Here is a 25,413-nt window from a genome sequence, read left to right as displayed (position 1 = left end):
AGTGATGGTAGCACCAGCACCAGTCAGGAGGCCCCATCTGGAGATCAGCTCTCCAACCAGCAGGTGACTCAGGCTCTTCGCCTCCTGGCTCCCTCCCCATGCTTTGCTGATAAGACAGGTTTGGGGGAGCCCTCAGAGGAATGGGTTCTCACCTCTCACCCCTGCAGCAGGAACCTCCAGTACCACTCCCTGTAGAGGCTGGTGTAGGGCCCCCCTGGCCTCTGCCTTATTCTCCCCGATTACAGAGAAGAAGGTATGGATTGGCCAGGACAGAGGGAGGTTCTGGGCATGGTTTTGGCATCTGACAGACGTGGCTGTGGAGCCTGTTCTCTCCTTTGCTGGTTGTGGGACCTGAGGCAGGTCTCTGACTTCTCTGAGCCTCGGTTCCTACATCTGTAAAAGATGAATAAAGCCGAGCTGAGGCCACAGGAGGTTGTGAGCAGTCAAAGATTGGGTATGTACAAAACCCAACACACACACACACACACACACACACACAAAACAGCACAGAGCCTGCAATGGCATGAAGCAGTTGTGTGCATGTGTGTGCGTGCGTGGGCACACGCATGCATGCACACACACACACACGGAGGTATATTGGCCCTGGAAGGAAGGGATCTGCTCTGTAGGATGAGATCTGTTGCTATGACTTTCTTTCGAGGTTCTCCCCATTGTGCTTAGGGCAGGGCAGCTGGAACTGATAAGTCTGAGGAGTCAGAGAAGGCAGTTCAGGCTCCCAGAGTGGCTAGAAAATAGGGGGAATGTCTTAGTTTACTGAGATTTTTTGTCATGAATGGACTTTGAATTTTGAAAATGCTTCTTCTGCCTCTCCTGACATGATTAGGTGATTTTTCTTTTTCAGCCTCTTAATGTAATGGATTGCATTAACTGATTTTTGAATGTTAAACTAGCATTGCAGACCTAGGATCAATCCCCTTTGGTCATGGTGAATAATTCTTTTTATACAGTGTTAGATTTGATTCGATAATATTTGTTGGGGATCTTTATATCTGTTCATTAAAGATACTGGTCTCTAGTTTTCTCATAACATCTTTGCTTTGGGTATTAGGATAATGCTGGCGTCATAACATGAGTTAAGAAATATTCCCTCTACTTCTGTCCTCTGAAAGAGATTGTAGGGAATTGGTATGATTTGTTCTTTAAATACTTGGCAGAATTCACCAGTGAACCCATCTGGACCTGGTGCTTCCTGTTTTGGAAGATTATTAATTATTGATTAATTTCTTTGATAGGTATAGGCCTATTCAGATGATTTCTTCTTGTGTGAGTTTTGGCAAACCATGTCTTTCCAGAGTTGGTCCATCTCATCTAGGTCGTTACATTTGTGGGTGTAGAGCTGTTCATACTACTCCTTCATTATCCTTTTATTGTCCATGGGTCTGTAGTGATGTCTCCTCCTTCATTTCCAATATTAATAGTTTGTTTCCTTCCTCTTTATTTCTTAGCCTGGCCAGTGGCATATTAATTTATTGATCTTCTCAAAGAACCAGCTTTTGGTGTCTTTAATTTTCTCTATTGATTTCCTGTTTTCAATTTCATTGACATCTCCTCTAACCCTTATTATTTCTATTCTTCTGATCACTTTGGATTTAACTTGTTCTTCTTTTTCTGGTTTCCTAATGTGGAAGCTTAGATTATTGATTTTTAGATCTTTCTCCTCTTCTAATATGTGCATTTACCACCATCTATTTCCCTCTGAGCACTGCTTTTGCTGCATCTGGCAGATTTTGATGAAGTTGTATTTTCTTTTCATTTAGTTCAAAAACATTGCAAATTTCCCTTTAGACTTCTTCTTCGCTTCTTGTGTTATTTGGAAGTATATTGTTTAATCTCCATGTATTTGTAGATTTTCCAGTCATCTTTCTGTTACTGATTTCTAGGTTAATTTTGTTGAACTGAGAGCAGACACTGCATGATTTCTTTTCTTTTAAGTTTGTGAAGGTGTGTTTTATGGCTCAGAATGTGGTCTATCTTGGTGAGTGTTCCATGTGAGCTTGAGAAGAATGTGGATTCTGCTATTGTTGGGGGGAGGGTTGAATTCTTTTTTTTTTAAGTTGAAGTGCTTTCCTTTATTTTTTTTTTAAGATTTATTTATTTATTCATTCAGAGAGAGCGAAGAGAGAGGCAGAGACACAGGCAGAGGGAGAAGCAGGCTCCCGGCAGGAAGCACGATGTGGGTCTCCAGGATCACACCCTGGGCTGCAGGCGGCGCCTAATCGCTGCACCACCGGGGCTGCCCGGGGAGGGATGAATTCTTAAAAAGAGGAGAGCCACAGAGGAGAGAGTCCCCAGATATTACACACTGATTTCCTCGGACCCTTAGCTAACCTCTCAACAGTGCACACACAGGTAGGACTGCAAGAAGCCCACTGGAGAGTGGTGCCTGTGAAGGGTGTGAAGAGCCAATAGAGCTTCAGCTGCTGCCCATTGTAGGAAAGACAGAGTGTGGAGTTTAAGTTCTGCCAAGAAGAGCTTGGTAGACCCCTCAGGCTTTCTACAGAGACCCCAGAAGGGCCTCAGTTTAGGAGCAAAGGCTATGTGCCAGCACTAAGATTCATCCTAGGGTTAGGGGCAAAGCAAAATAAATCCCACCCTAACAAGGTATAAAGTAAAGTTTCCACAAGTTCATGGTGATCCACCAGTGATTTAACTGGCTGTTAGAAACAAGTCAATGTCCTTCAAAGGAAAATAATCTAGAATTTCTGCAACCTGCCATTTACAATATTCAGTACATATCAACAGTTCCCAGACAGGTGAAGAAACAGGAAAATGTGACTCATGGTCAAGAAAAAAAACAAAACAAGACAAGACAACCAATCAATAGAAACAGACCAACAAAATTACCAGATGTTGAAATTAGTAGATAAGGAGTTTATTTATTTATTTTTTAAAAAGATTTTATTTATTTATTCATGATAGAGAGAGAGAGAGAGAGAGGCAGAGACACAGGCAGAGGGAGAAGCAGGCTCCATGCAGGGAGCCCAATGCGGGACTCGATCCCAGGACTCCAGGATCATGCCCTGAGTCAAAGGCAGGTGCTAAACCACTGAGCCACCCAGGGATCCCCAGATAAGGAGTTTAAAATACTGTGAAAGGGCACCTGGCTGGCTCTGTCAGTAGAGCATGCTACTCTCAGGCTCGGGGTCATGGATTCAAGCCCCTGTTGGGCCAGGGAGCCCACTTAAGAAAATAAAAATAAATAAATAAATAAAATACACTGACAAATATGGTCAAGAATCTGTATGTAAAGAAAGATCATATAATAGGCAAAGAGGTATGAATTTCAGAAGAGATTTAGAAATGCTAAAAAAAAGTACCAGTGGAAATCAGGTTACTGAAAAGTATGATATAATACATTTAAGAAAGTAGTAAAGAGCGGGAATGGAATTCAACAGATACTTGATGAATTCCAAAGGAAATGGAAAGAAAGAACAAAGGAACAAGAAAGAGAGGGAACAAATAGAGAATGACCAGCAAGACGGTAGACCGAAGCAGAACCATCTCATTACATACATTAAAGGTAAATGGACCAGACACCCTAAATTAGAAGGTAGACAGAATAGAACTGTCCATAGTCAGCTCCGTGTACTGTTTTGAAGACACACACAGGGGGACACCTGGGGGGCTCAGCGGTTGAGCGTCTGCTTTTGGCTCAGGGTGTGACCCCGGGGTCCCAGGATCGAGTCCCACATTGGGCTCTCTGCATGGAGCCTGCTTCTCCCTCTGCCTGTGTCTCTGCCTCTCTCTCTCTGTGTCTCTCATGAATAAATAAATAAAATCTTAAAAAAAAAAAAAACATGCACAGGAAGCATGAACATGCAGACAGGCTTGCCCACTTAGCACTTGGGGGTCTTTATCCCCTTTACCTCCTCTCCAGCCCTATCCCTCACCACCCACACTTCCAAGTCAACCCCGAAAGGCCTGGAATCAGGTGCCCAGGAGAGAAAGGCCTGTGGAAAGGCCTGTGGGGGAAAAGTAAAGAACACGAAGTCAGAACTCTTTTAGGAGGCATGTGGTGGGAAGGATGGGGAATGTGCTCCTGCTGATGAGTTCTCCCCACCATGGGCTGTGCTCAGAACATTTAATTACAAGTGGTGTACTTGAAAGTGGAAACACGTTATCCCACTGAGACGAGAAATGGGGCATAGGTCCTTAAGCCAGGCTACCACAGCCTACGTGTGACATGGAGATTGTCCTATGTTTTATCAAGTGTGCGAATGGAATGGTAGCTCGTGTTGTGTTAAGCTGGGTGAGAGGAAGTGTCAGTGTCATGACACTCCCTCTCGAGGAGCCTGTTAAGTGTCTTTTTTTTTTAAACATTTTTAAAAAATTTATTTATTCATAGAGACACACAGAGAGAGAGAGAGAGAGAGAGAGGCAGAGACACAGGCAGAGGGAGATGCAGGCACCATGCAGAGAGCCCGATGCGGGACTCGATCCAGGGTCTCTGGGATCACGCCCTGGGCCAAAGGCTGCATCACTGGGGCTGCCCCTGTTAAGTGTCTTCATGTATTCAGTCTTCTTGTGTCCCCCACCAATTAACATTTGGTAAGTTCATTACTTTTTATCTGGTTATTTTCTAAAAGTCTATCCTTAATAATATTATGGCTGATGTCTTTTTGGACTTCTAAGTATCAAATTATCCATAAATAATGACTTTCATCCTTCTACCTCTCTTTTCTTTTTTGGGGGGAGGAAGTTTGCTATGATAATGTATGAACAAGGATATATAACATCACGGAAAATATTAATAAAAGGAAAATTTATACAGGGAAACCTTGTTTGCTCCCTGTTTTAAATTAGAATACTACTACTGTCTTTCCATCAACTGTAATGTTAGTTTTGACTTTAAAAATAGGTCTTATTGTCTTCGGAAATCCTTCCTTCTATTTTTTTTTTTTAAGATTTTATTTATTTATTTATTTATTTATTTATTTATTTATTTATTTATTTATTTATCTATGATAGACAGAGAGAGAGAGAGGCAGAGACACAGGAGGAAGAAGCAGGCTCCATGCCGGGAGCCCGATGCGGGACTTGATCCCAGGACTCCAAGGTCGCGCCCTGGGCCAAAGGCAGGCGCTAAACCGCTGAGCCACCCAGGGATCCCCAGATTTTATTTATTTATTCATAAGAGACATAGAGAGAGGCAGAGACACAGGCAGAGGGAGAAGCAGGCTCCATGCAGGCAGCCCGACGTGGGACGGATCCCAGAACTCCAGGATACTTACCCTGAGCTGAAGGCGGATGCTCAACCACTGAGCCACCCAGGCATCCCCAAAATCCTTCCTTCTAATGCAGAATTCTTCACCTTAGGTTGGTGGAGCATCGGTCTGACCAGCAGTATCCTGAAATTGTGTGTATTAAATTTCCTCTATGTGCTTACGTGTGAAGATTTGTTCAGCCGCTGCTTACCTGGTGACTGTTACGTGCCAGGCTTTGCTCCTGGCCCTGCGGTTACCAGGGTGAACCGAACAGTTAACAAATCCTGCCCCTAGGAATTTGTCGTCTGGTGGGGGAGACAGCGATAGACAATAAGGAAAATATGAAGTATGTGAGCGGTCGAGTCGAGGTACACGTGACTGCGGTGTTATTGGGCAAAAGGGTTTTTGCAGATGTAATTGGGTTAAGGATCTGGAGATGAGATCATCCTGGAGTAACCAGTGGATCCTAAGTCCAAGGCAACTGTCTCGGTGAGGAGAGGAGACACCCAGAGGAGGCCGTGTGAGGACGAGGCACAGACTGGCCCGATGAGGCCGCAGCCAGGGGACCCCGCGTGCTGCCAGCAGCCACCGTGGGTCAGGAGAGGCCGGGGACAGTTTCCTCAGAGACTCCATGAGGAACCACCTCTGCCAACACCTTAATTTCAGACTTCCAGCCTCCAGAACCTAAGACAGCAAGTCTGTGTTGTTTCAAGCCACCCAGCGTACGGCGATTTCTTCCAGGGGCCGCAGGAAGCAAATACAGCCCTGAAGTGGGCAGGAGGGCGGGCGAACCGTGTGGGCACCTGGAGGGAGAAGTTTCCAGGGAGAAGAATCATTAAGTCAGGGTCGTGTATGGCCAGTGGAGGGAAGTAGTGTGAGGTCACAGGTCACAGATAAGGGAGGCTGGCAGGGGGCAGGTGACAGCGGCCTTCCAGGCCACAGTGAGGCCTCGAACCTCTGGCCCTGGGTCAGATGGGAAACCCCGGGCCGAGTTTCGGCCTGAGCGAACAAAATGCAAGGATAGAGGGGCCACCAACCAAGATGGGAAAGGCTGCAGGTGGGGCCCGTTTCAGGGGGTAAATCTGGACCTGGAGTCTGGACATGGGAAGCTGAGAAGCCCCGGGCATCCGCAGGACTGTGCCGGGGGAGGGGAGGTGGGCTGGGGCAGGACTCCGGGCTTGCCAGAACTGGGCTGGAGGGGACCCCCCTCTGGGAACCGTGAGCGTAAACATCAGTGTTTCAAGCGCCCTGCAGGGTGGTGAGAGCAGACACACGGGAAGAGGGGCAGGGCTGGAGGGAGGACCGTGGCCTCCAGGGCACACGGGTCCTGGATGAGCCCGCAAAGGGAACAGAAGGGCGGTGGCGTGGCGGCGGCCTGGGGGTGGATCTGAAAAGCAGCAAGAGGAAGGGGCTCCCAGGGGAGCACTGGGTGCCCACAGGGGAGTGAGCGATGAAGACTGGTGCTGTGGGATCATCGGGGGCTGTCCAGGGCCCAGGGGGCGGCCACAGCACCTTGGAAAAGGAGGAGAGGGAGTGTGGCCCTGGGCAGGGGCGGCTCTAAGGGAGAAACGGTGCAGGGGGAGCCTGTGCACATGCTGATGGGAGCACTCTCAAGGACGGAAGAGAGGAGGAGGATGCAGGAGTGAGGGGCACAGTGAGGAAAAGTGCCCTCCAGGGGGGTGCCCTCCACGGGGGTGCCCAGGCCTGGGGGGCTCAGTAGTTGAGCGTCTGCCTTAAGCTCAGGGCATGACCCCAGGGTCCTGGGATCGAGTCCCACGTCGGGCTCCCTGCCTGGAGTCTGCTTCTCCCTCTGCCTGTGTCTCTGCCTCTCTCTCTCCGTGTCTCTCATGAATAAATAAAAAACTAGAAAAAAAAAAAGAAAGAAACCAAGCAAGCATATTTGCAGGGACTGGGACAGGCATACAAATGTGCTCCATATACCCTATATCTTAGTACTTAAAAGTTATAAATGAAGCCAAGCACACACATTGTTGAATAAAACATGTCCCACCCTCCTACCTTAACAGGTATACCTTCCAAATAATCCAGAAGCCCACGTCTGGATTTAGAAGCCAAGGGCTCCTTGGAGGGCTGTTTGGGGCATGACGGCCCAGCCCCACTGGCCTCCTCTGCTCCCCACCTGTGTCTGTCTCTCACTGGGGTTGACATATGGGCACCTGCCCAGCCACAGGCCCACGCTCCGACCGTACCGCCCACTGACGGCATCCTGGTCACAAGGTGCCTGCCCTGGGGGTCCACGCTGGTGGCATGGTGTGCTTTGGGAGGGTGGACCCAGTGCAGAGGCCCACGCAGGTTCTTTGGGCACAGAATTCTTCATCTCCGGATCTGGGAGTGTGCTCTGGAGGTGGGGCCCTGTGACCTTCCCACTCCCAAGAAGGGGCACAGTGGGGTGAGGGCCAGTGGAGGGTGTGGCTCCCGGTGTGGGGGGGTTTGCTGGGAGGCTCAAGATGAGATCAGAACCCCAAGTCAAGGGGCGACTGGGTGGCTCAGTGGTTGCGCATCTGCCTTCGGCTCAGGTCGTGATCCCGGGGTCCCGGGATCGAGTCCCACATCGGGCTTCGTGCAGGGAGCCTGCTTCTCCCCCTGCCTGTGTCTCTGCCCCTCTCTCTCTCTCTGTGTCTCTCATGAATAAATGAATAAAATCTTAAAAAAAAAAAAAAGGACCCCAAGTCAAGGATGAGCACAGTGCCTGGCACATAGCAAGTGCTCCATAAAAGGCAGCTACTTTATTTTTGTTGTTTCTAGTTGTTAGGAACAGGATGAGGCATCTCCACCCTCAGGCCTCGGGCCACACACACCAGATCCTGGGCTCGCAGTCAACCTCCCCTGCGGCCCCCCAGGCACTGCTTTCACCCTCACACTGCTTGGCTGCTTCCTTCTAGAAAGCCCTCCTTCCTCCAGTCATTAGGTAAGTTTCTGGTCCGTCTTCAGTGGTCAAATGTTTCCTCCTCGAAGGAGTCTGCCTTGACCCGTCCCCTTCCACCCGGCCAGGTGAGCCGGTCTCCCGTGCCCGCCCTCGCTGGGCCTGCAGGGCCTGGTAGGAAGCAGGCTCCTGTCCCAACCCGTGGATCCTGGACGCCCCGGGGCAGGACTCTGCTTCGTCGGCTCTGCCCAGCCTGACCGGCAGCCAAGCACCCAACTGATTGCTGAGCTGAGGAATTTAACTTGCTGTTCAGAAGTCCCTGCTGGAATGTTCCATTGAGATAAGCAAGGGTGAAGGTTCTGAGGCAAGGCAGGCGGACCCTTTCTGCTTATCTCAAAGGCCTTAGGAGATAAGAACATTCTGGAAGGTGTCCCTAGGCCGTCTCTCACTCTGAGTCTGGTCCATAACCACGGCTCCGTAAGGAAGCCCAAGGAGGAAGGGGAAGCTCCTCTTCCCCACAGGTCCCCAGATGGGTCACGGGGCCACTCCTCTAGGGAAGGAGAGGTGGGAACCATCCGGGGCGCCCTGGTGGCCTCTTCACTGGTCGCTTGGGGGTGTGGGTTCTGGGCAGGTTGTTGGCAGTTTCCACAGCTACCTTGATAACTGCTTCGAAAATCTCAGAAATGTGTCTGTGGCAGCAGGTCAGGCGTTTTGCCACGTGACCCCAGCCAGGCCAATGGGTGGCAGGGCACCAAAGGCTGGTCTGCAGGGGAAGGAGCCCGCGGGCTGGGGCTGTCTCGGGGAGCAGAGGGCCCCTCGCACCGGGGATACCGGACCCGAGACTGGAAAGTCAGCTGGCAGGTTGGCAGGGGCCCTGCAGAGAGTCTCCTGACACTCGAGGGGCGCTCAGACCAGACAGTCCCCAGGGGCCCTCCCGGATTCAGAATTCTAGGATTTTGGATTCCTTCCAAAAGGCACACGTGCGGCTGTGAACGGGTGTCCTCGTATATGTGGCCTGATAAAGTGGCACAGCAAGGGTTCTCTCTGTTAATGCCAACGCGGGAAAGTTGATAAAATGCCAAGAGAGAAAGCTAAAACGTTGGCGAGGCTCTATCGGGATCGTATTAACGGTGGTCACATTAGCAAATTGCTTAGGTACCATTTTTGCCTAATTTCCATGACAGGCAGCGTGATCCTGGCCTGCACGATGCTGTACACAGTGGGGTTATGGGCAGAAAGGGCTCCACGTGTTGATCCTCCCCGTCAGGGACTTTCTCTGCGCCTGGGCCTGACGGGATGTCCATGTGGGAATGCGTCTTCAGAATTGTTGATTGATTAATTGATTGATTTTATTTGAGAGCAAGAGCACATGAGCATGGGGAGGGGCAGAGGGAGAGGGAGAAGCAGGCTCCCTGCTGAGCAGAGTCTGACGTGGGGCTCGATCCCAGGACCCTGGGATCATGACCTGAGCCGAAGGCAGATGCTTAACCCACTGAGCCACCTAGCGCCCCACCCTCACCCCATCTTCAGATTTAAACACGAGTGTGCAGGTTTCTCTCTCTTGGTGGATGTCTCTGTGGTGAGAGCATCTTACAGAGATAAAAGGGACATTTGGGATGCTCTGGTGAGGAATAGATGTGGAGGGGTCCTGACCCGGTCGTGACCGGGGAGCTCCCTGTGGGAGGAACTGCAGGCTGTAGGAGAAAGACTCAACCAGGGTAGGAACCATGCAGATAAAAGGCCCTGTGGGGTGGGAAGGGGCCAGGTTGTTTGGGGTTGGACTGAACCCCGGGGCTGGCAGGTGGTTCCCCACCATCCACCAGCAGTGTGCCAGTGGGGAGCTTTCCCCCTGGGTCAGCTGGGCAGGGTGTGGGCTTTAGCTCAGGCACTAGGGTGAGCAGGGTTCTAGTATGGCTTTCAGGACGGCTGACCCGTGGTGTCCACCCCTGCCCCCGAGGGTGCCCAGGGCTGCAGATAAGATGGATGTCACTCTCGATTTAGGTTGTGTCATATGGCAAAGGTGAAGGGGTTTTTGCAGACGTGATTAAGGCCCCTCATCAGTTGACTTTGAGTTAGTGAAACGGGACTAACTCACCTCATCAGGTGAGCCCTTTCTTTTTTTTTTTTTTTTTTTTTAATTTTTATTTATTTATGATAGTCACACAGAGAGAGAAAGAGAGAGAGAGAGAGGCAGAGACACAGGCAGAGGGAGAAGCAGGCTCCATGCACCGGGAGCCCGACGTGGGATTCGATCCCGGGTCTCCAGGATTGCGCCTTGGGCCAAAGGCAGGCGCCAAACCGCTGCGCCACCCAGGGATCCCAGGCGAGCCCTTTCTAAGAGGGTCTGGAAGCAGACAGACTTCCCTGCTGGCCTTGAAAGGGTGAGCTGGCGGGTGTGAGCGGCCCTGTGACGGGCCACATGACAAGGACCTGCAGGTGGGCTGTAAGAGCCGCGGGGGACCCCGGGAGACCCCCAGCCGGAGAACAGGATCTCAGTCCTACAACAGCGGGAGCTGATGCTGCCCACGACCAGCTGGGAAAGGACCTTGGATTCCAGAGAGCCTGGCCACAGCCTGTGCGACCCTCAGTAGAGGATCCAGGAAGCTGTGTCCCTACCCCCGACCCGAGAACCCTGTGTTCCACACCAGGCATGAAGACGCGGCTCTGAGCCTCCCATGGGACCCTCAATAATATAATCTCCGGGCAGCTGGGGAGTCATGTGGGAGCTGAACGGACTCCGAAAATCTCTTCTCGGCCCGGCCTGGCTTTTACATGCACGTCTGACTGCAGGCACAAAGCCCCGGTTTGGATGTCAGATGCTGGCCATTAACCATCTCGTCCCGTCCCTGGCATTTACAGCTCCCTCTCGTCCTGCGCCCCATTCCCCCAACCTGCGGGAAGGTGGGTGCTTCACTGTGAGTGGGGCGAAGCCCATCCACGTTGAAACAGAAAAACGCACTCATCTATTTCAAAACTGGACCCTCCATCGTACGGGCTAGCGGCAGAACGTTACCTGTCTGCAGGTGGGGGGCTGAGGATGCCATTCGCAAGAATGGGAGAGCTCCTGAGTCTCCGAGTGCGGGGCGGCGCCGGGCCAAGCTTGCTGGTGGGATTCAGGGAGGTGGCCACGGCCTAGAGGGAAGGACCGTGTGGAGGAGGGAGCCCTCAGCCCCCAAGGTGGTGTGGGTGCAGCAGAGAGAAGCTGGTCCTGAAGGGGTGGTGGGACGGACATCCCCATGGAACCCAGTGCAGAGCCCCCCATCTCGGCAGAGCCCAGTGTGGAGCTCCCCATCCCCGCAGAGTCCAGCGCAGAGTTCCCCCATCCCTGTGCTCTCCATCCTGGCAGAGCCTCCCATCCCTGCGGAGCCCAGCGTGGAGCACCCCATCCCGGCGTTCCCCATCCCCGTGGAGCCCCCATCCCTGTGGAGCCCAGAGCTAAGCCCCCATCCCCACGGAACCCAGCACGGAGACCCCCAACACAAGACCTCAGGGCCCCAGGGTGGCGGTTGGGGCGGGTGGGAACCCGGGAGGAGTGTCCCCCTGAGGCAGCTCCGGGGACAGGAGACCCCTGGGCCTGTCCTGCGGCGGGTCTTCCCATCCCGGGAGGAGCCGCAGGGTGGAGGCAAACCCGGGAGGGCTCATCCAGGGAACAGCCCATCCAGCCACAGCTTCCAGCCAGGACCCAGGTGTCCGAGGCCGGGACCCCAGGACCCCAGGACCCCAGGACCTCAGGACCCCAGGACTGGCGCGCCCTGGCTTGCCTCTGGCTCTGGGCACAGGGCCGCACAAGAGCAGGCTCCGGGAATAAATTCATTTGGCCAAAATACATCCTTTTTTTCCTGGGCTTGGAGTTTTCAGTGCAACAAAGATCTGTGTTGCTCCCAGGAAGGAGCCGAGGGGAAACCTTAGGCTCTGAGATGAGAGGCAGACATGAAGCTGAGACACTCCCTGGAGCGGGTGACCCCCAACCACCAGATGGGAGTCTGTCTGGCTTCCCCGGGGCGCCGGGTGCTCCTGTGGCGGCAGCGTCTTTCCAGTCCAGCCTCCTCGCCCCGCCCTGTCCCAGGTGACACATGACCACTGTGGACTTTGCCCGGGAGCCTCCCCTGGACTGGAGGAGGAGACCTGACCTGGGGACTGGGGGGCGGGGGACGGGGTGGGGGTGGGGAGAGGGCCTCCCTGGGGCCAGAGCTGCTGCTGCTCCTTACCTGTTTCCTGTGGAGCAGAACCTCTGCGGCCCGGCCACCACCATCCCCGCCAGCTCGTGGGGGGAAGCAGACCTTGCCCCCGAGGCCACAGGAGGGAGAAAGGGGACACAGGCGGGGGTCCTGCAGGACCCTGTGATGACAAGTTGTCAGGCTTCCCGGAGGTGATCGAGCCCGGGGAACGCGTGAGTCATTGTTTTAATTTCTGTGCACTTTGCAGAGTGTGTGGGAATGTGTGTGTGTGCATATGCAGGTGCTCGTGACTGCGTGTGTGTGTGTGTTTGTGCCTATATGTGTTTGTTTCTGTGCCTATATGTGTCTGTGTATCTCTGTGTGTCTCTATACTTCTGTGTGTGTCTCTGTGTGGACATGTATGCACCCGTGTGAGCGTGTGTCTGTGTTTGCATGTACATGTATGCACGTGTGTGTCTCTGTGGTCACGTATGCATGCGTGTGTCTCTGGATACATGCATGTATGTGTGTGTGTCTGTGGGCACACGTATACACACGTGTATGTGTATGTCTGTCTGTACCTCTGTCCTCGTGCACATAATCAAGAGGGCAAAGTGTAGGGTGGAGGGTTTGTTCCCCCGGAGGCCGGACGCGCCCTTGTTGGGATCCCCCGTGGCAGGCTGGGTCAGGTTCCCGGAAGGAGATGTTTGTTTACACATTGGCTTTTGGAAAAAGTCCAGCTCCAGGCCTCGCCTGTGAACTGCGGGCGGGGGAAAGGAGCCCCTCCAGGGATCGGTCTGGGATGGATCAGGATGCTGTTAGCCCCGCTAATCTCGGTGTCCCGCACGCCTCGGGGCAAGGAGGACAGCGCCGTAGACCCTTCCCTGAAACGCCCCCCCCTCCACCCACCCCGTGGAAGGACTGGTTTGGATTTGCGATCCTTTCTTTTTCCCTTTGGTGGAAAGGAGATGAGCTGGTAAGAAATCATAAAAAGCTCCAAATGAAGATGCTACAGAGGGTGTCGCTTCCCCCTAACCGCGACTGTCCTCATCCCGAAGACAGCTTTGTATTTAGAAAGACTTCAGATAACCCCTCTTGATTAAATTCTAGAGGCAGGGTCAGAAGTCACATTTTCAATTTTCTCCCAGAATAGAGGGCTCTAGCCTCTGATTATTAGAAGCTTTCAACATGTAATCACACAAAAAGTTAAACACAATAGTGCTTTCTGTAGTCTAATATATTACTGAGAGACAATTATGACCAAGAAAAAAATCCAGTATCTGGGAAATGGCTTAGCAAAGTGGAAAAGCTGTAGGAATGAATGTTTTGTGGTCATTAAACATATTACGTTGAATGCATTAGAACACACGCAGCTATGCGGAAAGCTGATTTTTATGAATATTGGGTTTTTTTTTGCGTATTGATTTTTTAAAGGTAGGATGCATGATGTTATGTTAGAGCTATGGGTTTTGGTTTGTTTGTTTTTAGGATTCATAGCAAAAAAAAAAAAAAAAAACCAACAAGAAAAGAGGCAAAATGCCTTTCCTGGACATATTAAGGGTGTAGGATTATGGGTGATTTAATTTTTTTTTCATGCTGACAACAACGTGTTTATACTTATAGCAAAATACTATTTTTAAACAAAAAGATGTATCGTTGCCAGAGGGACAACGTGCTGGAACGTGGTATCGTAGGAGTGGTGTGTTCATTCATAGTCCACCTGTTTTGATTGATTCAGACATGTCTTGGGCTAAAGATTTTCTAGCCTTAAGAGCTTTATTATTCCGAGCGCATAAATAGCAAAGAGAACCTGAGGGGGTATCTTTGAACACTCGAGAGTGCATCGCTGTGGGTGTGTTAGGACTTTGTGCAAAATCACAGCACAAATCAATGGGCCAACTGCTTCTAAGCAGGAGCCTTAGGCACTTCTGGCTTGAAACGACGTAATAGCTTGGGCTGCCGCAGAGAGCTGGGACGGTCCATCCTTACAGGGGTTTCTTCTTTGTAGCGTGGTTGAGCCGCACTTGACATCCAACGCCCCGTAAGTTCGAGAGGCACACGGTGTGGATTTGGCACGTCGATGCGTCGCGACGTGATGACTGTGCGCTGTTAGCTGCCGCCCCATGCCCCATCCTGCCTCATCCTCACTGTGTCTTTCTGGCACTGACAACATTTAAGATCTACTGTCTCAGGGCCCTCCTGAGAGTATGTAACTCGGTAGCGCGGGCTCTGACCCCCCGCTGTACGTCAGATGCCCGGAACCTGCTCGTCTCCGAACTGGGAGTTTGCACCCTTTCACTGGTCTCTTCCCTTCTCTGCGCCCAGCCTTGGATAACCAGCATTCTACTCTGTTTCTCTGAGTTTGGGGAAAAAAAAAGAAAGAAAGAAAGAAAGAAAGAAAGAAAGAAAGAAAGAAAGAAAGAAAGAAAGAAAGAAAGAAAGAAAGAAAAAGGAAGGAAGGAAGGAAGGAAGGAAGGAAGAAAGAAAGAAGGAAAGAAAGAAAGAAAGAAAGAAAGAAAGAAAGAAAGAAAGAAAGAAAGAAAGAAAGAGCAGTTTCTAAGTTAGGGTGTGCTGTTGAGCTGACTGCCGTGGGCCAGGAGCCAGGCTGGGGGCGCCCCGGGGGGCCACCGCACCTCTGCTCTCCCCGTGGGAAGCGCGTGCTGGCGCTCTCTGCAAGTGGCTGGGACCGCGCTAGTGCCCCGGGAAGCCAGTGTGAACGTGAACGCGGCCTGCTCTGGCTTCGGATTCTGTACCTTTGTCTGAGAAAGGCTGCCGGCCTCTCCGTAAGGGGGGGGGGCGGTAACCCCGGGACCCCTGGAGGTGTCTAGACCGGCAGCCTGTGTGGCCTGAGCCGGACAGGGTTGCGTGAGCATGTCCGTCCCACTCCTCCACTGTGAGGCGTGGGCACCTGCACCCTCACGGCCTCCTCCAAGCATCCGTGCAAGGTGACAACCTTAAAGCAAAAGCGTTCAGCTTTCCTTGGCCGCTCAGGGCTGAGCCACCTGCATGGAGCGGCTCCCGGAGCCCGCGGGACGTGCTTCTTCTGCTCGGCCTTCCTGCAGGTACCCCGGTTCCCTGCGAGGCAAGCTGCCTGGGGTTTGGCCGGCCGTGCAAACCGTGTGGTGGAAACGGCATGTCCCCCCGACTATGGCTTTTTGCTGAGCCACTCCTGAGTGTGCTCAGGAAATGTTTATTGAGCACCTACTATGTGATCAATGAATATCATCCTTGCCCTCATGAGACGTTACAGCCTGGTGCGTGTGAGATGATCTTAATAAGATAATTGTGTAAAGTGGGTCTCATGAGAGGTTACAGTCCAACAAGAGACAATTTTAGTATATGTGCTGCCGAAGCGAGCACCCAGCAAGAGACATAAGTCGTTAAAAAATAGTTCTATGAGTTAAGGCAGTTAAAAACCAGGATCATTTCCATCAAGAAGAGGGACGGGGGACCGCAGGCAGCATGATGGCATAGACTATTTTTTTTAAGATTTTATTTATTTATTCATGAGAGACACAGAGAGAGAGGGAGGCAGAGACACAGGCAGAGGGAGAAGCAGGCTCCATGCAGGGAGCCCGACGTGAGACTCAATCCCGGGTCTTCAGGATCCCACCCTGGGCTGAAGGTGGTGCTAAACCCCTGGGCCACCCAGGCTGCCCGATGGCAGAGACTTTTATCTATTTTATTAACTGCTGTGATGGGGACTGGGTATCAACAGGGTTGATCGGGTGATCAGGGGTGGCAGCCGTGACAGGAGGTTTGTGTCAGTAGGACAGAGAGGCCGGAGCAGATCGAGCAGCTTCCGCGGCAGCCGGCAGCTCCCCAGTGTCCGCTTCAGAAAAACACCAATGGAAAACTTAAAACGCTTCATCTCTCTAATCCCCTGGGAAACATCAGGCATTGACCCTGTAAGCATCATGCATGATGGCGAATCTCGCATAAGCAGGGGTTCCTCACGCCTTCTGACGACTCCGGCTCTGCTGTGTCGGGCTCCCTGTCCCCGAGGGCCAGCGGCAGCCCCGCATCCTTCTCTCAGACCCTGTAACTCCCTGGTCACTTCCCTTCTAGAACAGTCTCCTTAGTTGTTTAGGACTCAGCCCTGCTGGTTCTGGGACTTTGATCCCGAGCTGGCTCCTTCCCCTCTCATCCCTGCAGGCAGACCAGACAGGGGACAGCTGCGGCGGAGGGAGGGTGGGGGTGGGGACCCGGTTTGCTGCTCTCTCTGTTCCTCTTGGAAATTCCCTCCTTTCCTCCATCCCCGTCACCCGTGGGGCCCCCCTCCTGCCTGCCCACTGAGTGAGGAGGGAGAGGGGACCGTTCCGGGACTGCCTGCCCCGGGGGGAATTTCGATGTCTTTTAGGGGAAGGTTTTCTTCCTACAAGTGACCCAGACCATGAACAGAGACAAAGTGGTGACATTCGAACGTCACCAGTCTGCTCCCAGTGGAACAGTGGCTCTGGAAACAGTCTTCAGGGACCCCTAGCATCACCACCCCATGCGCTTGGCCATCGTTTGCCCCCTGACGAAATGCAGAGCACACTCAGGAAGCATCCTTGCCAAAAGATAGCTTTTTTTTTTTCTTTTTTTAAAGATTTTGTTTATTTATTCATGAGACACACAGAGAGAAAGAGAGGCAGAGACACAGGCAGAGGGAGAAACAGGCTCCCTGCAGAGAGCCCGATGTGGGACTCGATCCCAGGACCCCGGGGTCACACCCTGGGCCGAAGGCAGACGCTCCACTGCTGAGCCCCCCAGGCGCCCCGATAGCCTGTGTCTGATCAGACTTCTGTTCTAACCACCGAACTACAGCAAATACAGGGTTCATGGGACGTGGTAACAACAGGGAAACAATCAGCGAAATCCAGATCGCAGAGTTGCAGGACAGTCTGATCTCTCGAACAAATTAATTACAAAGGGGGAAAAAAAAAGACTCCCTGCCTATAGACCGAGATTTGCAGATGGAGCAACAGGATGTCCGGGGTTTGCTTCACGCCAGTCTTCGGTGGACGGGGGCTTGGGGGTGTGGGTGAAACCAGGTCGGCCACAGCTCATTATTGTGGAAGCTCCGGGGGTGCATGGGGCCCCCTGGGACGGCCTCCATCCCCTCCATTACAGAAATCTTCTGTAACAAAAAATATGCAGGATTTACCCAAATTTGTTTTGATCCCAGAGCTGTTTTTCTCCACGGCTTATCCCTACAGGGGCTGAGGCTTTAGATCTAGTGGGAAAGACTGAGGTTTTGAGGTCCTTGAAACACGGGCTTTGTCTTCAGATAGATGCTTTCAAAATACCTGCTCTGACCCACGAGCCGCCACGGAGAGAGCATGTTGCCTCTCGGGTGATTCTGGTGCTTTTTGGAATAAGTAATAGATTTTTTTTTTTTTTTTTAAAGTGAGAAGTAATGGCGTGAGGGCAGGAGGCCAATAGGGTAACTAGCACACAACGGTTATTTTCAGGGTATGTAGCTCCTAGGGTGCCGTGGGTCCCGCCGGGCACCTTTAGGACGCTTCCCAAGCGCGGCTCACAGCACACCTGCCACCCAGGCACTGCTCACCCCACCCTGCAGGTGAGGAGACGGGGCGCGGAGTGGGGCAGGGGAGCCGCCCAGGCCGCCAGCCTCTGACGCTGAGCTCCCTTCTCTGCCTCCCACCGGGGAAGCGGGGCCCGGGGGTGAAGCTGCTAAGATTGGCGACAGACGTTCAACCCCCTGCACGTGTTGTCTCTTTGCAGGGCATGGCGCAGGCGGGAGGGGTCCCCTGCCCTGGGGCTGCCCCGGGCCAGCCCTGCGTGTTCAAGCTGGTGCTCTTGGGAAGCGGCTCCGTGGGCAAGTCCAGCTTGGCTCTCCGGTACGTGAAGAATGACTTCAAGAGCATCCTGCCCACCGTGGGATGTAAGTGACGCGGGACAGCGCGCCCCTTGTCAACCGCCCCGACGTAGGGCGGTTCCCACTGTCCCCCGGAGCCCGGGGTTGCGCCCAGTACTGCAAGGAGGGGATGAGGCCCACCTTGGTCAGACACGCGTGGAATCCAGAGCTCAGCCCGGTGTCAGCTTAGCGGGAGGGTGCAGGGGGCAGAGGTTCAGGGGCGGGACCTCGGGCCCCCAGGGGCTGGTGTGAGGGGTGGTGAGGGGGGCCTTCCTCAGCTGCCCGACAAGCTGGCCTCTCACCCTGCCTGCCAATGCCGCTCCCCTGGGTCGTTTACTGAAGAGTGGCTCCCTTTCTGCCTGGTCTCAGTTTACCACCTGGCCTGGACTGGGGCAGGGGGTCGCGATCGCAGGGAGGGAAGACCGACGTGGGACTCGATTAAAGTCCACGCTTACCGCGCTTGTTAAAGAGGTGACGTGTCGTGGCTCTCAGGGGGAAAGGGTCTTTGGAGCATCTGCTGGGCTGTTGGCCTCTTCACATCCTGCCTGGGGCTGGAAATCCTGTTTTCCACCGAAAATAGAGAAATTCAACATGTGCGCTCCATGCCAACGCTCCTGGTGGGTGGCCAGCACGGCGAAAGAAGGATCCCACCCCCGGAGCCAGAACTTTGGCTTCAGACTTGGACTCCGCCACGGATGAGCCTTCCGCTTAGCACTTTGTTGAGTCCACTCATTCACTCATTCATTCATTCATTCATTCATTCACTACCTTCTTCACTCATGTAGCAAGTACCTGCTGGGCATGGCCTCTGCCCAGGCCTGCACTAGGTGTGGAAGATTCTAGAAGATGCCAGGCTCACTGGACCTAGACACACAATGCTAAATTTGATGTGTGCATTAATTAGCCAGCTCCTCGGGAGCCCTCCAGTCTTCTCCGGAGGGTGATTCCCAGGAGTGCCCCGGGGGCTATGGGGGCTGCGGGGATCTGCTAGGCCCAGACCCCCAGCACTAGTGGTGAGCCTGGCAGGGGAGGGGTGAGGGGCTGGTTCCAGGATGGGGAGCTCGGGGAGAGCTAGTAAAGCCAGAGGTTGGGGCTGGCTGAGGGGGCGCAGGGCGACCGTCTCCATCAGCGGAAAAGTGACACGACTCAGCCACGATACTGGACTTAAAAAAAAACAAAAAAACAAAAACAACAACACAACAAAGTGCTAAGTCTGGTGTCAGGGGGGCTTCCATTGAGAGCAGAGACCATAGAAGGGGGCCTGGCCCAGCGGGGATTTCGAGGGCTGTGCACCTGCGTGTGAACTGTGTGAAGCTGGTGTGAACCAGGTGTGAACCGGTGATGCGGAGCCGAGCTGAGGAAGAGAGACAGCAGCTTCCAGGCCAGGCAGCTCTTTGGGGGCACATGGAAGACGAGGGCCTGCAACCTAGGGCTCGAAGGGCTCTGCTTGATTTTGCAAATGAGGTTTTCCAGGAACAGGGCCTGCGCCCGAATTTGCACATCCTGCGGGCTGCTTTCAGGCCCAGGCCGCAGCTGGGCAGTTGCAACTGTGAGGGCTTGTCCTGCGAAGCCACAAATATTTACTGAAGACCCTTTGCCAGAAACATTCAGGACCCCCTGTTCCAGCGGTCAGCGGGAGGGCGCCAGTCCCCTGAGAGGCAGTGGGCGGCCACTGTTCGGGCTCCAGCGGGAGGGGCCGGGATGGTGGTGTGGACACACGGCGGGCCGGACACTTGGCTCCGTGGGATCCGCCCTCGCTGGGTCCAAGGTGGGGGGCTGCAACTGGGACCCTCCCTGGGGGGCCGGAGGGCCCGACACCCAGAGTCAGCGGGGCCCGGGGAGAGTGCAGGTGCTCTGTGTGGATGGGAAGGTCCCTAACTTTCCCAGGACAGGCAGACGGCGCTCCCCAGCCTGCGGTAGCTACCGGGACAGTGGGTGAGGGCCTGTCCTGCCCACAGAACCCTGCACTGGTCCTTCAGCAGGTCAGGGATGAAGCTGTCACCCTCCCCCGCTCGCTTCAGAGGTTCTGCTAAGCTCAGGAGGTGGATGGAGCCTGGGCCCAGGTCGGAGTGGGGGGGTCATTGCTTGAAGGGCAGGCCTGGGTGTGCTCTCTCCACTTACGGTCCTCTGTCTGGCCCCCGGACCACCCTCATCCTCCGGGGCAGCTTTGGCTGCCCTCCCCGCCTCCTTCCCCAAGCCAGGCTTAGGGCCCTGCCTTGGCGTCGGGGCTGGTGCTTTGGGTCTGCTTCCTGCCCACCATCCCCGGCGTGCGTGCCTGTGTGGGCAGATTAGCACCGAGCCACAACCCTCTAGCTGAGTTTGGCGATCCTTTATTCAAGCAGCTGCCAACCGTGCTGCTGGAGCCTACGTACTGAGCACCTACTAGGTGCCGGCAACTGTGCTGGATGCTGGGGACGAAGAGGTGAAAAGCCCTCCTTTGCCCCGAGGAGCTAAATCCCATGTGGAAATGCTGGCTTCGTCCACTTACCTCTCAGGGTCTCCCTCCTGCGCCTTAAGATGCCACAACCTGTGGCGGTGGATTTTACAATTAGTACATCATTATAAAAATTAATAATTTTAATATCAGGCAGGTAATTATTTTGTTATTATAATGCATTTATCAGTACATTATATTCTATATTATTTAGTAGTTATTATGCTATTACAGTTATGACATCATTACATATTATTATAAAGGTCGATATTCCCACTTTTTCAGATGAGGAGAGAGAGTAAGACCCTTCCTTTCGTTTGTGTAGATGCAGTCTGTGTTGTTCAAAATCCCCCTGAAGGGAGACGCTTCCATTTCTTGTTTCTGTGCGTGGCATCGGCTCAATTTCTGGCTTTTTGGAAAAAAAAAAAAAATTCTGGCTTTTTGTTGTGGCTCCAGTGAGCAGAGGAGCTGGATGCGGGGCTCACCTCCCCCTCGGCAGGTGGCTGGGGCAGTAAAGGAGGGGGCGCGTGCCTGGGCCGTGGGCCCCAGAGACTCTCAGTGAATATGAGCCGAATGACCTACATGTGGGTAAACGGCTTGTTCTCTCACCTTGACGTTGGCCCCTGTGGCGCGGGGACATAGGCACCTCCCTGCCGTGGGCTCTCCGTGCGAGGCTGGCCCGAGGCCGCTGAAGGCTCAGGTTCCCCTGTTACCGCTCAAGGTCATCACCTGCTGCCCCCGTCCAGTCCCGAGAGCAGGGCTGGGAGCAGGGGTCGGCCTGTCCCGGGTGGTGCTGCCTTCAAGCTAAGTCCGGCCTTCAGGAGGGTGGGGGTCGCTGGGTCCCCGCCAGGGGGTCTGGGTCCGTTGGAGACCGTGTGCGGTGGCCCCGCAGCCGAGGACTGCGCAGGCCCTGGGCTCTGCCCTCCGGAGCAGTGCGTGAGCCAGGACGGTGTTCCAGCCGCCTCGGGGCACGACCCCGTCCAGCTGGGGGTGCCGGAGTCAGAGTCATAATTGGGACAGACCACCCCGTGTCCCCGACGCAGGGCCAGAGTGGGAGTCCCAAGTGAGCGTGGCCTCCTGGGGGCCAGCCTGCTGGGGGACACCAGGGAAGCCTTGGAACTCCCGGCCAGGCCCAGCCACCCCCGGCCACCACGGAGGCCCCGGTCCCACGGCAGCAGAGGGCCCAGCAGGGGAGGTGAAAGCTCCAAGCAGAGTGCTGCGAGCGGCGCGGGGGCCGGAGCCACAGGGAGCTCCCCAAGGCCCCGCTGGGCTCCCCACAGACCCCTCGCCCTGGGGTCCCCAGGGGCCAGAGCCCGGGGAATCTGGTCCATTTCCCAGGGCCTCAGGGCCCTAGTGACGTCTTTTGGAGAAATGGTGACATCTAGTGCTCGAGTGCGTATTTGCTGGTTGGTGGCCGCCCCGCGTGGGGAGGGCGAGGCAGCCCAGCGGCCACCATCACCTTCCTGCTCAGCCTCCCTGGCTGAAGCCCTGGGGGGCCCGAGAGGCGCTGTATCCATTTCACGCTCCCTCCAACCGGGACTGTTTATACTCTCTCTCTCTCTCTCTCTCTCTCTCTCTTTTTAAAGATTTTATTTATTTATTCTCTGAGAGAGGCACAGACATAGGCAGAGGGAGAAGCAGGCTCCATGCGGGAAGCCCGATGCGGGACTTGATCCTGGGACCCGGGGATCACGCCCTGGGCCAAGGGCAGATGCTGAGCCCCCAGGGGCCTCCCTGCATGTACTTATTAAGCAGGGGTGGGAACGAGTCCAAGCACCCTCCAAGGGGTGGCCCCGGGGGCGACAGGTGAGAACACAGAAGTCTACGTGTGCCATTGGGTGTGCGAGGAGTGCCCAGAGGCTGCCAGAGACGGGTCCTTGGAAGGGAGCGGGGGCCCAGCGGCCACCCTTGGAGGCAGCAGATAGGTGGGAGGACGAGTGATGCCAAGCAGGGACCGTGGAGAAGGGAGGTTGGCAGGGAGAGGGTCCACGAGGCCAGAAGGTTAGCAGGATGCAGGAGGGAGTTGGGGGGGAGCCGGGGTGACGGTGAGCACCTCCCTGCACGGTTGGTCTGGCCTCTGAGAGGCCGATGGGGCAGGGGTGTGGATGGTTCTAGAGGCCCCCGGGGCTCAGCTGCATCTCTGGAAGCCCGCGGGGACACGCGGGACCCGTGGTTGTCAGAGGCCCCCTCCACGTCCCGTGGTCCGGGGGATTTTGTGTTGGGGCCCGGGAGTTCCTCTTCCCACCCGAAGCCTCCGCAGAACCTACAACGGGTCTGCAGCAAGTTGCTTGTGACACTTTGCTTCTTGCGGGAACCACCGTCTTCCAGAAGCGGGGTTTGCTGACGCCCCTCTGACGCGTTTGCAGAGCCCGGGGCTCACGAGGGCCCAGCCCGAGGTGCAGAGGAAGCCCGTGCCCCCCGGGCCCCCATGCCCCTGGGTGACAGTCCCCTTCCCCGGGCTCCCGTTTAGGTGCGTTCTTCACAAAGGTGGTGGAGCTGGGTGCCGTGTCTCTGAAGTTTGAGATCTGGGACACGGCCGGCCAGGAGAAGTACCACAGCATCTGCCACCTGTACTTCCGGGGCGCCAACGCCGCGCTCTTGGTATACGACATCACCAGGAAGGTAAGGCTCGCCTCAGGCGTGTCCCCACCCTCCTTTGCAAGCTTTCTGTGTTCTCGGGCACCGGGCACGGGGATGCTGTCTCCTGGAGGCCTTCTGTGGCCAGCCCGTGCTGGTGCTTTGTGGCGAAACCGCCACGACCGGTAGAAAATGTGTTCATGGAAGTCGGTCACTTCCTCCAGGAAGCCCTCCCTGATAACTCCTGCTCCTACAGCAACACGGTTGAGTGTGTGCCCCTCCACAGCGCTCTCAGAACACCCTGCATAATGCACCACCGCCCATCACTCACGATTCCTTGGGTGCCTGTGGAATTGGGTCCTGGCTGTGCATCCGGGTAGATGCTGAGTACGAGTGAGCAGGGACCTAGAGCAGGAGCGGTGGAGCAGAGTCCTGTGGGAGTTGATAGGTTCAGCCTGGGGTGGGGGTGCTTCCTGCAGGACAGGAAGGGGGAGCAGGGATTAGCCTGGTGGGGTGGGGGTGGGGAGGAGGGAGGGCAGGGGAGCAGGGAGAGAGCCCAGGCTGGGGGTTGGGGGTGGAGGGTGGAGGCGGGGCCAGCAGGACACCAGGCTGGCAGCGAGGGAGGCCGCCCCCTGGAGCAGCTCAGCTGCAGGGCGAGGATCCCCGCAGGGTCCCCCAGTCAGGAGCCAGCAATAGCCAGTCGTCCAGACTCCCCTGCACTAAGTGGTCCTGGGGGGCTCCGGAAGTGAGGGCCCCGGGAGCTTGGAGTCTGACCCCAAACAACCCGCAGCCTCCAGACTCCGGCCCTGTTAGGGGAGATGGAGCTGCGGCGTGGTCCAGGGCCCTGGAGGCGAGTCCCCGGCGGGGGCTGTCGCACGGCCTGTCGCACGCCCGTTGGAGCACATGCCTTTGCGCCGTGCGGCCGTCGACACCCGCCTGTTTGCCGGCGTAGCTGGTGAAGCCCCCGCGCGAGTCTGACGCTGAGCTTTGCTGCCCGCCAGGATTCCTTCTGCAAGGCCCAGCAGTGGCTGCAGGACCTCGAGCGGCAGGTCCCCGCCGGGGAGGTGGTGGTGATGCTGGTCGGGAACAAGACGGATCTCGGCGAGCAGCGGGAGGTGACCTTCCAGGTAGCCGTCGTCCAGGCTGGGCGGTTTTGTTCCCGAGGGGAGGGGGGGTGACCCCAAAGCACACGTGTCCACTCATATGCACACCCGTTCCTTGTCCCCCGCCAAAGTGCATGCACTCCCACACATGCCTGTCACACACACTTGCATCCACACTCACAAACACGTGTACTTCCCTTTTGGGCAAAGATTTCTGGTCTTTCCTGGAAAATCAGGTCTACAGGTGGCTATTCCCCCGTGTGGAGGACTGTGTGCACCCCCAGTCCAGCCCTCCTGAGAGCTGGCAGGGGGTCCAGCCCCTGGCCTGTCTGCCAGGGAGTGGGGAGACGCCTGTGGCCAGCCTGCGAGGGCCCCGGCCTGGTGACCCAGGCTCACCGGGACACGATGGCCCTTCCTACCCCGCTCTCCCAAGCAGAGTTGTGTGGTTTTCAGATCTTTGTCTTTGTGCTCAACAAATTATTGATAAAGGGACAGGTGAGTAAATCCAAATTTCCTTGCCAGGAACTGAGTGAGGAATAGAAAATAAAGCTGTAGTTCTTCTGTAAATAGACCAAAGACAGAATAAATGCTGCGGAGATGCACATAGAGTGCTATGGGAAGTCGGAGCTGTGAGCAAGGGTGTCAGCGTGTGTGCAGGAGGGGTGTGTGTGTGTACATAGGAGGTATGTGCGTGGGTCTGTGTGTGTGCGGGAGGTATGTGTATATAAGAGGGTGTGTGCAGAGTAAGGTATGTAGGTATGTGTGTGGGTAGGCATGTGCCTGTGCATAGAAGATGTGTGTGGGTAGGTGTGTGCCTGTGTATAGAAGATGTGTGTGTAGGAGGTGTGTGTGTGTAGGTGCGTGTGTGTAGGAGGTGTGTACATAAGAGGGTGCAGGTGTGTGTGTGTGTAGGAGGTGTGTGTGTACCTAGGAGCGTGTGCTGGTGTGTGTATTGAGGGTGTGCGGCATGTGTGTGCGTGCACGCGTGCGTGTATGTGCGGCCGCATCAGGAAAGGCGCCAGGAGGGCCCGAGGGGAGGGAGGGCGCGTGGAGCGGAGCGTGCTGCCAGGAGGGCAGGGCGGGGGGCGCGGGGTGGGCTGCAGGGTGGGAGCTCCCCGCCGCAGTGAGAAGGCGCATGCTCTCCCGGGCAGCGACCCTGGCGGGTGGCGT

The 25,413-nt window shown here is 55.0% G+C and overlaps 1 protein-coding gene and 1 long non-coding RNA gene across 8 annotated transcripts in view; one reads left to right on the top strand and one right to left on the bottom strand.

Annotated features, from left to right (window-relative positions):
- RAB17 (RAB17, member RAS oncogene family) overlaps positions 1-25,413 on the top strand; it is a 39,524-nt gene that overhangs the window by 5,381 nt on the left and 8,730 nt on the right. For 2 of the 7 annotated variants that reach the window (XM_025463569.3, XM_049101038.1), the window contains exons 1-4: positions 12,262-12,499; positions 17,997-18,156; positions 23,034-23,185; positions 24,142-24,267. In XM_025463569.3, coding sequence (XP_025319354.3) covers positions 18,000-18,156; positions 23,034-23,185; positions 24,142-24,267 — 435 coding nt within the window. In that variant the 5' untranslated portion in view covers positions 12,262-12,499; positions 17,997-17,999. Of the gene's footprint in view, positions 1-12,261; positions 12,500-13,045; positions 13,243-17,722; positions 17,833-17,996; positions 18,157-23,033; positions 23,186-24,141; positions 24,268-25,413 lie in introns of those variants that run through there. The other 5 variants (XM_035721343.2, XM_025463572.3, XM_035721337.2 and 2 more) reach the window with 5 other exon arrangements.
- LOC118355824 (uncharacterized) lies at positions 16,816-21,896 on the bottom strand. The gene is made up of 3 exons (XR_004819019.2): positions 21,173-21,896; positions 18,585-18,689; positions 16,816-17,388 (listed from the first exon to the last, which is right to left on the bottom strand). It is a non-coding gene; the product is annotated as an uncharacterized LOC118355824 (long non-coding RNA).

This window comes from Canis lupus, chromosome 25 (assembly GCF_003254725.2).
Source record: "Canis lupus dingo isolate Sandy chromosome 25, ASM325472v2, whole genome shotgun sequence".
In the NCBI taxonomy this organism is placed as follows: Eukaryota; Metazoa; Chordata; class Mammalia; order Carnivora; family Canidae; genus Canis; species Canis lupus.
This window is presented reverse-complemented; position numbering and strand designations above follow the sequence as displayed.